The sequence below is a fragment of the Cetorhinus maximus genome, unplaced genomic scaffold, assembly GCF_964194155.1.
Source record: "Cetorhinus maximus unplaced genomic scaffold, sCetMax3.hap1.1 HAP1_SCAFFOLD_2127, whole genome shotgun sequence".
NCBI classification, from domain to species: Eukaryota; Metazoa; Chordata; class Chondrichthyes; order Lamniformes; family Cetorhinidae; genus Cetorhinus; species Cetorhinus maximus.
The window spans coordinates 1-12,500 of NW_027598066.1; the positions used below are offsets into that span (position 1 = coordinate 1).

The following is a 12,500-nucleotide window of genomic DNA, read 5'->3' on the forward strand; positions in this document are numbered from 1 at the left end:
CGCGGTCACGAGAAATAGGAGCAGGAGGAGGCCACTCGGCCCCTCGAACCACCTCCGCCACTCAATAAGGCCGTGGCTGATCTGATTGTGGCCTTAACTCCGTAATCCTCAAACCTCCCCCCTCGCCGATCAGAAATCTGTCTAACTCGGCCTTGAATATACTCAGTGATCCGGCCTCCACCGCTCTCCGGGGGGGGAGAGAGAGAACTCCTCAACCGAACGACCCTCTGAGGGAAGAAATTCCTCCTCGTCTCCGTCTCCCCATATTCTGAAACTGTGCCCATCGCGAGGGGGGGGGAAACATCCTCTCGCCATCCACTCCGTCAAGATCTCCCCCCCTCAGAATCTGAGATGTTTCAGTAAGGTCGCCTCTCCTTCTAAACTCCGATGGGTACAGGGCCCAACCTGCTCAACCTCTCCTCATAAGACAAACCCCGCCCCTCGTCCCAGAGTGAACCTTCCCCGAACGGCTTCCGACGCGAGTGTATCCCTGCTTAAGTAAGGAGGCCAAAACCGTGCACGGTGCTCCAGGTGAGGCCTAACTAAGGCCCCCTGGACCGTTGGAGCAAGACTCGCCTACTTTTATGCTCCATTCCCCCTCACAATAAGGACCCTCTGCCTCCCTCGTCGCTTGCTCCCCCCGCGTGTTCACCATTTTACGGTGCATGTCGCGCGTTCCTCCCCACGCAGGACGCGTAAACCTCCCACCCAGACAGCTCGCCCTCCCACCTCCTCGAGGGGCAATTAGGGGCGGGCAACAAATGCCGGGCCCAGCTGGCGATGCCCCCACACACACACACACACACACACCCCGTGAACGAGTCAAAACAACGCGTGGCGAGCACGCCCGCGCAGAGCACGGGTCACACACGCAAGGAACACGCGTCTAGAGCCACGCCCTCCACCACGTGGAACACGGACTCGCCCCACACACACGCGACACCGTCTTTAAGTGCCCCCCCCAGAGTAAATATTCCCCCGTGACCGACAGCTAAGACCGGCACATTTGCCCGGCGCTGGGTCATTCTTTTAACACCGAAACCCTCGACGTAAATAGCCGGAGTGTAAATTCTCCCACCTCGTGGGGAGGTGGCGTTGTGTCCGGGCCAGTAACCCAGAGACCCAGGGTAATCGTCTGGGGGACCAGGGTTCGAATCCCACGACTGCAGATGGTGCAGTTTGAATTCCGATGCCAGCAAGTCTGACGAGGAATCGGGAACCATCGCCGATTGAGACAGAAAAAAAATTAAAACCCCGTCCGGTTCTCGAATGCCCCTTTAAAGGGCCCCGTCTGGCCCTACACGTGACTCCAGTGCCCACCCTTAACCGAAGGAGGACAATAAAGACGGGCCCGGCCAGCAATGCCCAAGCCCCGCCAACGAATAATAATCATTGTTTTTTTTCCAATGTAAACATTTGCTGGTCACGCTGCAATTGTGGGGTGTGGCCAGTGGTGGCGCTGCTGAGTAACTCCCTGGCGCCTTGGCCTCCCCGGGGGTCGGTGTTAACATTCGGGGTGGGGGGGGGGTGGGTTTTACAGCTCTCTTCTGTCCCTTTCGAGTCCCGTTCTCCGTCGCGAGTTGTCTCGAGTTTTAAAGGGCCCCCTCTTCCTTTCTCGAAGATGGAGTCGCTGATCCAGGAGGGAGACGACCTGAACGGACAGGCCCGGTGCCCCTTCGATACCAAGCAGACCAACATCGCCCTCTTCGCCGGTGGGTATCACGCAGGGGGTGAGGGGGGGGTTGGGGGGGGGTGGGGGTCAGCCTTCGCTTGCCTCGCGCCGGACATGCCCCGGAGCGCGAGGCCACCAGTCAGACGCTCCCGCGCAGGCCTCGAAATGTCGCAAAGGCCGCCGACCGAGTGGCGCACAGCAAGATCCCACCGGCGGCGATGAGCAAGATGGGGCCTCCCGGGTTTGGGCGCACAGCCAGTAATTCATGTTGTGGGGTGTGGGGTGGGGTGGGGTAAGGTGGGGGAAGCAGTGAGGCCCACATTCATGTAGCGCCTACAACATGGTTAAACGTCACAGGAGCATAAATCAGGCAGGATCTGACCCCGAGCCGTGTGAGGAGGTATTAGGGACAGGGTGACCAAAAGCTCGGTCAGAGAGGCCGGTTTTAAGCAGCGTCATAAAGGAGGAGGGAGAGAGAGAGAGAGAGAGAGAGAGAGGGGTGGAGAGGTTTAGGGAGGGAATTCCAGAGCTCAGGGCCCCCAGGCAGCTGAAGGCACGGCCACCAATGGTGGAGCGATGGGAATCGGTGGATGGGCAAGAGGCCAGAATCGGAGGAGCGCAGAGATCTCGGAGGGTTGTAGGGGCTGGAGGAGGTTACAGAGATAGGGAGGGGTGTAGGGACTGGAGGAGGTTACAGAGATAGGGAGGGGTGTAGGGGCTGGAGGAGATTTTAGAGATAGGGAGGGGTGTAGGGGCTGGAGGAGATTTTAGAGATAGGGAGGGGTGTAGGGGCTGGAGGAGGTTACAGGGATAGGGAGGGGTGTAGGGGTTGGAGGAGGTTACAGAGATAGGGAGGGGTGTAGGGGTTGGAGGAGGTTACAGAGACAGGGAGGGGTGTAGGGACTGGAGGAGGTTACAGAGATAGGGAGGGGTGTAGGGACTGGAGGAGGTTACAGAGATAGGGAGGGGTGTAGGGGCTGGAGGAGGTTACAGAGATAGGGAGGGGTGTTGGGGCTGGAGGAGGTTACAGGGATAGGGAGGGGTGTAGGGGCTGGAGGAGGTTACAGAGATAGGGAGGGGTGTAGGGGCTGGAGGAGGTTACAGAGATAGGGTGGGGTGTAGGGGCTGGAGGAGGTTACAGAGATAGGGAGGGGGTGAAGGAGGGGTTTCAGGGAGTCAGTCACGGGCAGGGACGGGCCTAATGATCTCTGCCTGACCTTCCTCCAGATGGTAACCTGTACTCTGCGACCGTGGCCGATTTCCTGGCGAGTGATGCGGTGGTTTACCGGAGCCTGGGCGAGAATCCGGTTCTGCGCACCGTCAAGTACGATTCCAAATGGCTGAAAGGTAAAACAACTCAGAGCTCGCACACACCCCGAACCCTGCCATTCCATCCACACGTTCCCAACTCCTCCAAGACCACCCTGGAGACTCACCAGCAATACAACATCTGTTAAATACTGCAAATCATTCATCTGGAACAAGACATTAAACAAAATGTGCACCCATTGCCAGGACAGGTACAGCACGGGGTTAGATACAGAGTAAAGCTCCCTCTACACTGTCCCCATCAAACACTCCCAGGACAGGTACAGCACGGGGTTAGATACAGAGTAAAGCTCCCTCTACACTGTCCCCATCAAACACTCCCAGGACAGGTACAGCACGGGGTTAGATACAGAGTAAAGCTCCCTCTACACTGTCCCCATCAAACACTCCCAGGACAGGTACAGCACGGGGTTAGATACAGAGTAAAGCTCCCTCTACACCGTCCCCATCAAACACTCCCAGGACAGGTACAGCACGGGGTTAGATACAGAGTAAAGCTCCCTCTACACCGTCCCCATCAAACACTCCCAGGACAGGTACAGCACGGGGTTAGATACAGAGTAAATCTCCCTCTACACCATCCCCATCAAACACTCCCAGGACAGGTACAGCACGGGGTTAGATACAGAGTAAAGCTCCCTCTACACCGTCCCCATCAAACACTCCCAGGACAGGTACAGCACGGGGTTAGATACAGAGTAAAACTCCCTCTACACCGTCCCCATCAAACACTCCCAGGACAGGTACAGCACGGGGTTAGATACAGAGTAAAGCCCCCTCTACACCGTCCCCATCAAACACTCCCAGGACTGGTACAGCAAGGGTTAGATACAGAGTAAAGCTCCCTCTACACCGTCCCCATCAAACACTCCCAGGGCAGGTACAGCACGGGGTTAGATACAGAGTAAAGCTCCCTCTACACTGTCCCCATCAAACACTCCCAGGACAGGTACAGCACGGGGTTAGATACAGAGTAAAGCTCCCTCTACACCGTCCCCATCAAACACTCCCAGGACAGGTACAGCACGGGGTTAGATACAGAGTAAAGCTCCCTCTACACTGTAATAAAGGGCAAAATGCTGCGGATGTTGGAAATCTGAAATGAAAACAAAAAAATGCTGGAATAGCCCAGCAGGTCTGACAGGATCTGTGCAGAGAGAGAGACAGAGAAAGCCTTTCGAGTCCGTATGACTCTTCTTCAGACCTAAAGGGAGGTAGCGATGTGGTGAAATAGATACGGATTAAGGGGTGTGGAACCAGTGAAGCTGGACAGGAGGCCAGGGGAGGCAAAGGAGAGATGGCAAAAGATGCCATAAACAAAAGGTGTTAATGGTGGTGGTTGTGGATCAAGGAGGTGCTAATGGTGACATTAAGAAAACAAAATGTGCTAATGGCCGGAGCAGAGTGCGAACTCTGGAGAGTGACTGATGGTCCTAGTGAGGGTGGGGGTGGGGGGACAAAAGATCGAAAACAGGCTAAAAGCTGGGGAATAAAACAATGAACCAAAATGGAAATAAATTTAAAAAATAATAATAATGAAAATTAGTGAGAAAAATATTAACGTTTTTTTTAAAAAATTAATGAAAATACAAAAAAAACATTAATTTTTTTTCTCACTTATTTTCATTATTATTATTTTTTAAATTTATTTCCATTTTCGTTCATTGTTTGATCCCCAGCTTTTAACCGATTGTCGATCTTTCTTCCCCCCACCCCCACCCTCTCTCGGACCATCAGTCACTCTCCAGAGGGCTTATCACATTTTGCTTTCTTAATGTCACCATTAGCACCTCCTTTAGCCACAACCACCACCATTAACACCCCTTGGACCTTGTGTTTAGGACAGTTTTTGCTTCCTCTCCTTTGCCTCCACCTATCGTTGGCATCCTGTCCAGCTTCACTGGTTCCACACCCCTTAATCGGTATCTATTTCACCACATCGCTACCTCCCCTTAGGTCTGAAGAAGAGTCACACGGACTCGAGACGTTATCTCCGTCTCTCTACCCTCCACAGATCCTGTCAGACCCGCTGAGTTTTTCCAGCCCTTTTTGTCCCCGGTCTCCCTGCTGCTCAGTTCTCTGACCATCTGCCCATGGTACAGGCCGCTCCGGTGTTAATGAAAGATTCTCCTTCCTTTTCCAACAGAGCCACACTTCGTCCACGCCATCGAACATGGACGATACATCTATTTCTTCTTCCGAGAGATCGCCATTGAGTACACGACGCTGGGGAGGGTAAGGACGTCCGACAGCAACAGGGTCTGGGAGTCAGTGTATTCGGAGACAGGGAGGGGTGTAGGGGCTGGAGGAGGTTACAGAGATAGGGAGGGGTGTAGGGTCTGGAGGAGGTTACAGAGATAGGGAGAGGTGTAGGGGCTGGAGGAGGTTACAGAGATAGCGAGGGGTGTAGGGACTGGAGGAGGTTACAGATATAGGGAGGGGTGTAGGGGCTGGAGGAGGTTACAGAGATAGGGAGGGTTGTAGGGGCCGGAGGAGGTTACAGAGATAGGGAGGGGTGTAGGGGCTGGAGGAGGTTACAGAGATAGGGAGGGTTGTAGGGACTGGAGGAGGTTACAGAGATAGGGAGCGTTGTAGGGACTGGAGGAGGTTACAGAGATAGGGAGGGGTGTAGGGGTTGGAGGAGGTTACAGAGATAGGGAGGGGTGTAGGGGCTGGAGGAGGTTACAGAGATAGGGAGGGGTGTAGGGGCTGGAGGAGGTTACAGAGATAGGGAGGGGTGTAGGGGCTGGAGGAGGTTACAGAGATAGGGAGGGGTGTAGGGGCTGGAGGAGGTTACAGAGATAGGGAGGGGTGTAGGGTCTGGAGGAGGTTACAGAGATAGGGAGGGGTGTAGGGGCTGGAGGAGGTTACAGAGATAGGGAGGGTTGTAGGGGCTGGAGGAGGTTAGAGAGATAGGGAGGGTTGTAGGGGCTGGAGGAGGTTACAGAGATAGGGAGGGGTGTAGGGGCTGGAGGAGGTTACAGAGATAGGGAGGGGTGTAGGGGCTGGAGGAGGTTACAGAGATAGGGAGGGGTGTAGGGGCTGGAGGAGGTTACAGAGATAGGGAGGGGTGTAGGGTCTGGAGGGGGTTACAGAGATAGGGAGGGGTGTAGGGTCTGGAGGAGGTTACAGAGATAGGGAGGGGTGTAGGGTCTGGAGGAGGTTACAGAGATAGGGAGGGGTGTAGGGGCTGGAGGAGGTTACAGAGATAGGGAGGGGTGTAGGGGCTGGAGGAGGTTACAGAGATAGGGAGGGGTGTAGGGTCTGGAGGAGGTTACAGAGATAGGGAGGGGTGTAGGGGCTGGAGGAGGTTACAGAGATAGGGAGGGTTGTAGGGGCTGGAGGAGGTTAGAGAGATAGGGAGGGTTGTAGGGGCTGGAGGAGGTTACAGAGATAGGGAGCGTTGTAGGGACTGGAGGAGGTTACAGAGATAGGGAGGGGTGTAGGGGCTGGAGGAGGTTACAGAGATAGGGAGGGGTGTAGGGGTTGGAGGAGGTTACAGAGATAGGGAGGGGTGTAGGGGCTGGAGGAGGTTACAGAGATAGGGAGGGGTGTAGGGGCTGGAGGAGGTTACAGAGATAGGGAGGGGTGTAGGGGCTGGAGGAGGTTACAGAGATAGGGAGGGGTGTAGGGTCTGGAGGGGGTTACAGAGATAGGGAGGGGTGTAGGGTCTGGAGGAGGTTACAGAGATAGGGAGGGGTGTAGGGTCTGGAGGAGGTTACAGAGATAGGGAGGGGTGTAGGGGCTGGAGGAGGTTACAGAGATAGGGAGGGGTGTAGGGGCTGGAGGAGGTTACAGAGATAGGGAGGGGTGTAGGGTCTGGAGGAGGTTACAGAGATAGGGAGGGGTGTAGGGGCTGGAGGAGGTTACAGAGATAGGGAGGGTTGTAGGGGCTGGAGGAGGTTAGAGAGATAGGGAGAGTTGTAGGGGCTGGAGGAGGTTACAGAGATAGGGAGGGGTGTAGGGGCTGGAGGAGGTTACAGAGATAGGGAGGGGTGTAGGGGCTGGAGGAGGTTACAGAGATAGGGAGGGGTGTAGGGGCTGGAGGAGGTTACAGAGATAGGGAGGGGTGTAGGGTCTGGAGGGGGTTACAGAGATAGGGAGGGGTGTAGGGTCTGGAGGAGGTTACAGAGATAGGGAGGGGTGTAGGGTCTGGAGGAGGTTACAGAGATAGGGAGGGGTGTAGGGGCTGGAGGAGGTTACAGAGATAGGGAGGGGTGTAGGGGCTGGAGGAGGTTACAGAGATAGGGAGGGGTGTAGGGTCTGGAGGAGGTTACAGAGATAGGGAGGGGTGTAGGGGCTGGAGGAGGTTACAGAGATAGGGAGGGTTGTAGGGGCTGGAGGAGGTTAGAGAGATAGGGAGGGTTGTAGGGGCTGGAGGAGGTTACAGAGATAGGGAGGTGTGTAGGGGCTGGAGGAGGTTACAGAGATAGGGAGGGGTTCGAGGTGGGATTTGAACACGAGGGATTGAGAATTCCAAATTGGAGGCCCATTGGGAGGTGGTGTCGAGGTGTGTGTGACGTGGTGTTTTGTCGATCTCCGCTCCCCTACACACTCTCGGCCCCTCCTTCACGTACAGGTGGTCTTCTCTCGGGTGGCGAGGATCTGTAAGAATGACATGGGGGGCTCTCCGAGGGTCCTGGAGAAGTACTGGACCTCATTCCTGAAGGCCCGGCTCAACTGCTCGGTATCAGGGGACTCGTTCTTCTACTTTGACGCCCTCCAGTCACTGACCAACGTCCTGACCATCAACCGGCGTCCGGCAGTCATTGGAGTCTTCACCACCCAGGCTAACAGGTAAAAAAACCACAGCTTTACCCTGTATCTAACCCCGTGCTGTACCTGTCCTGGGAGTGTTTGATGGGGACAGTGTAGAGGGAGCTTTACTCTGTATCTAACCCCGTGCTGTACCTGTCCTGGGAGTGTTTGATGGGGACAGTGTAGAGGGAGCTTTACTCTGTATCTAACCCCGTGCTGTACCTGTCCTGGGAGTGTTTGATGGGGACAGTGTAGAGGGAGCTTTACTCTGTATCTAACCCCGTGCTGTACCTGTCCTGGGAGTGTTTGATGGGGACAGTGTAGAGGGAGCTTTACTCTGTATCTAACCCCGTGCTGTACCTGTCCTGGGAGCGTTTGATGGAGACGGTGTAGAGGGAGCTTTATTCTGTATCTAACCCAGTGCTGTACCTGTCCTGGGAGCGTTTGATGGGGACGGTGTAGAGGGAGCTTTATTCTGTATCTAACCCCGTGCTGTACCTGTCCTGGGAGTGTTTGATGGGGATGGTGTAGAGGGAGCTTTACTCTGTATCTAACCCCGTGCTGTACCTGTCCTGGGAGTGTTTGATGAGGACAGTGTAGAGGGAGCTTTACTCTGTATCTAACCCCGTGCTGTACCTGTCCTGGGAGTGTTTAATGGGGACAGTGTAGAGGGAGCTTTACTCTGTATCTAACCCCGTGCTGTACCTGTCCTGGGAGTGTTTAATGGGGACGGTGTAGAGGGAGCTTTACTCTGTATCTAACCCCGTGCTGTACCTGTCCTGGGAGTGTTTGATGGGGACGGTGTAGAGGGAGCTTTACTCTGTATCTAACCCCGTGCTGTACCTGTCCTGGGAGTGTTTGATGGGGACAGTGTAGAGGGAACTTTACTCTGTATCTAACCCCGTGCTGTACCTGTCCTGGGAGTGTTTGATGGGGACAGTGTAGAGGGAGCTTTACTCTGTATCTGACCCAGTGCTGTACCTGTCCTGGGAGTGTTTGATGGGGACAGTGTAGAGGGAGCTTTACTCTGTATCTAACCCCGTGCTGTACCTGTCCTGGGAGTGTTTGATGAGGACAGTGTAGAGGGAGCTTTACTCTGTATCTAACCCCGTGCTGTACCTGTCCTGGGAGTGTTTAATGGGGACATTGTAGAGGGAGCTTTACTCTGTATCTAACCCCGTGCTGTACCTGTCCTGGGAGTGTTTAATGGGGACGGTGTAGAGGGAGCTTTACTCTGTATCTAACCCCGTGCTGTACCTGTCCTGGGAGTGTTTGATGGGGATGGTGTAGAGGGAGCTTTACTCTGTATCTAACCCCGTGCTGTACCTGTCCTGGGTGTGTTTGATGGGGACGGTGTAGAGGGAGCTTTACTCTGTATCTAACCACGTGCTGTACCTGTCCTGGGAGTGTTTGATGGGGACAGTGTAGAGGGAGCTTTACTCTGTATCTAACCCCGTGCTGTACCTGTCCTGGGAGTGTTTGATGGGGACGGTGTAGAGGGAGCTTTACTCTGTATCTAACCCCGTGCTGTACCTGTCCTGGGAGTGTTTGATGGGGACAGTGTAGAGGGAGCTTTACTCTGTATCTAACCCCGTGTTGTACCTGTCCCTGGGAGTGTTTGATGGGGACGGTGTAGAGGGAGCTTTACTCTGTATCTAACCCCGTGCTGTACCTGTCCTGGGAGTGTTTGATGGGGACAGTGTAGAGGGAGCTTTACTCTGTATCTAACCCCGTGTTGTACCTGTCCCTGGGAGTGTTTGATGGGGACAGTGTAGAGGGAGCTTTACTCTGTATCTAACCCCGTGCTGTACCTGCCCTGGGAGTGTTTGATGGGGACAGTGTAGAGGGAGCTTTACTCTGTATCTAACCCCGTGCTGTACCTGTCCTGGGAGTGTTTGATGGGGACGGTGTAGGGGGAGCTTTACTCTGTATCTAACCCCGTGCTGTACCTGTCCTGGGAGTGTTTGATGGGGACGGTGTAGGGGGAGCTTTACTCTGTATCTAACCCCGTGCTGTACCTGTCCTGGGAGTGTTTGATGGGGACGGTGTAGGGGGAGCTTTACTCTGTATCTAACCCCGTGCTGTACCTGCCCTGGGAGTGTTTGATGGGGACAGTGTCGCCTAGACCACCATGGACCCACTCAGTCGATGAGTGTTTAGTTGACTGGGGATCGGCGAGCAGTTTTTTGAGGGAGACGGGTGAACAGTTTGCTGTGTCTGATGGGCCTTCACTAACGCTGCAGTGTTCCCGTTCCACAGTATCCCCGGATCGGCCGTTTGTGCGTTCTACATGGATGACATCGAAAGTGCCTTCAACGGGCCTTTTAAGGAGCAGAGATCCACGGACTCCACCTGGACCCCTGTCCCAGATGACCGGGTGCCCACTCCAAGGTATGGTACCCACCCAACCGTCCAACTGTGGCAACAACCCCCATCACCACCACCCCCCCCACCCCCCATCCCATGCCAACTGAGTACCTGAGGAATTTCCAACGGGCATTGGGAACGAGCAGGGCAAGCGACCTTGGGAGCTGTCCACCCCTCCCCACCCCTGCGCAGGGCTAGCACCAGCATGGACCCGAGGGGCCGAATGGGGCCCTTGTCGCTTCCGGAATGCTCCGTCCACGCGAGCTTAGCTGCTGCGTCCGTGGCTGGATGGCTTGGGCCAGGGCGGTTTTGAGGGGCCTCTGGCACCCGTTGGAGGGAAGGTTGAAGAGGGCTGGGTAAGGCCGGCCCTCTGGAAAGCCAGCCCCAACACTCAAGATGGCCGACACTTCGCACTCCCTCTACCGCCCCGTAATGTTTTGCCAGTTTGTTTAAGAAAAACACAATGAGATGTCTGGGGGCCCTTAAGGAGAAAGAAATATTTGGGCAAAACTCACCTCCGATCCCCATCAGGCCATTGAAAGCAGTCCTGGAGACCCCACTTGAAATGTTCCCTCTAGCTTAAAGCCTTCAACCTCTTCGATTGGGTCTGGGGTACAACTCCGGGGGCGGGGGGCGGGAAATGCTGTGTTAACTTAGCCACTCTGCTCCCCCTCCTCCCCCTCCCAGGCTATCTTCAGGGCCTGAGGCCTTCCCTAGTAACCAAACCGAGACCTGCGGCCTAGATTGTGGCTCTCAGCCCCAGCTCGGCAAATTCCTTTTTTTAAGAGGCCTCAGGCCCTCCCCTCTCCCCCTCCGCCGTCGCTGTAAACTTCGGCAGAATTTGGGGGCGCGGAAGTGGATTCCCCGAAAGCGGGGAGGAACCCTTACGGGGAAATTCGGCCCTCTTCTCGAAACGGCACCGGCTGTCGTGAGGTATAAGCCCAATGGCTGTCCGGTGACATCCCACCCGTTGGGGAGGGGGGGCGCTAATCGTCTCCTTTGTCCCAAACCTCCAGGCCTGGATGTTGTGCGGGTCACGGGGAGGCCGAGGCTTACAAGAGCAGCAACGAGTTCCCCGACGAGAGCCTCTCCTTTATCAAGTCGCACCCGCTCTTGGACGAGACTGTCCCGCTGATCATGGAGAGGCCTTGGCTGACCAGAACCGTTGGCAGGTAAGGCTATATCGGGGGTGGGGTTGGGGACAGGGGTGGGTGGCACGAGGTAGAAGATGTCAACTTGACAACGGTGTAGCTCTCAGTAAGTGCGCCAAGAGGCTATCCCATAACCTCAAGGTGTTGGGTTCCAAGGGGTGACGTGGGCGCCTCCTGAACCCATGACCTCTACAGCCTGTGACTTCCTGTCCGCTTGACCTCCCGAACCCTTGACCTCCTGAACCCTTAACCTCCCAAGTGCACCATTTTCCCCAAGATGTGACCTCCCAAACCATCTAGAAGGACAAGGGGCAGCAGACACATGGGGAACACCCACCACCTGCAAGTTCCCCTCCGAGCCACTCACCATCCCGACTTGGAAATATATCGGCCGTTCCTTCGCTGTCGCTGGGTCCCTATCAGCACGGTGGGTGTACCTACACCACAGGGACTGCAGCGGCTCAAGAAGGCGGCTCACCCCCCACCTTCTCAAGGGGGCAATTAGGGACGGGCGACAAATGCTGAGAGCGAATCTTCTAGCAGTGCCCACATGAGGGGGTCATGAGGTCGAATTGGACAAACCAGGTCGGCTGTGGTAAAAGTGACCGCGGAATGTGCCGGAATGTCAGGTGAAAGCCCCAGCAGGGGGGGGGGGGTTGGACAATGTCCCCCCCACGGAAGACTCCCTCCACGCCGCCTCGGCACAGCTTTAAAGAGTGGGGCACCCCCTGCTGGTAACTCCAGCCTTGCACCAGGTGGTTGGCTCTCAAACCGGCCTGAGATGACCCTGGTCAGTAGATTTGACCTTCCAGCATGAGACGCACCTTACAACAGCTCCGCAGAGTGGGGGAGGTGCGGGGCGGGTGAGGGGGGAAGGGTTGCCAAACCTCTAGACTTGTCCCTGGGAGCCTCCAGAACTTAGGAGACCCAAGGGCCTCCCTCAGGAGGCCTTAAAATTAAAATGGAGGCCCGTTCGGCCTTTGTTAATCGTTGAGTTGATGACAAATTGGGCCACAGGACCAGGTTGAAGCTGCCCAGGCAGTTTGCGTTGGAGTGGAACGGGAGGTGGGTGGGGAGGGAAATGGGAAATTGGCAGGAAGAGTCAGGGAGCAGCGTGTTATTTCAATGGAGGGAGGTTGCGGGACTCAGGCTGCCGAGGGATCTGGGCGTCCTGGTGCATGGGTCAGGAGAAGTTAGTGTGCAGATGCAGCAAGTGATTGGGA

At 55.6% G+C, this 12,500-nt stretch overlaps 1 protein-coding gene across 1 annotated transcript in view; it reads left to right on the forward strand.

Moving 5' to 3' along the window:
- Positions 1-1,621: 1,621 nt before the first annotated feature.
- Positions 1,622-12,500, forward strand: part of LOC144677013 (semaphorin-6D-like) — a 30,275-nt gene continuing 19,396 nt past the window's right edge. The window contains exons 1-6 of the mRNA XM_078537279.1: positions 1,622-1,712; positions 2,900-3,019; positions 5,148-5,236; positions 7,581-7,798; positions 10,019-10,150; positions 11,143-11,298. Of these exons, the coding sequence (XP_078393405.1) occupies positions 1,622-1,712; positions 2,900-3,019; positions 5,148-5,236; positions 7,581-7,798; positions 10,019-10,150; positions 11,143-11,298 (806 nt within the window). The remainder of the gene's footprint in view (positions 1,713-2,899; positions 3,020-5,147; positions 5,237-7,580; positions 7,799-10,018; positions 10,151-11,142; positions 11,299-12,500) is intronic.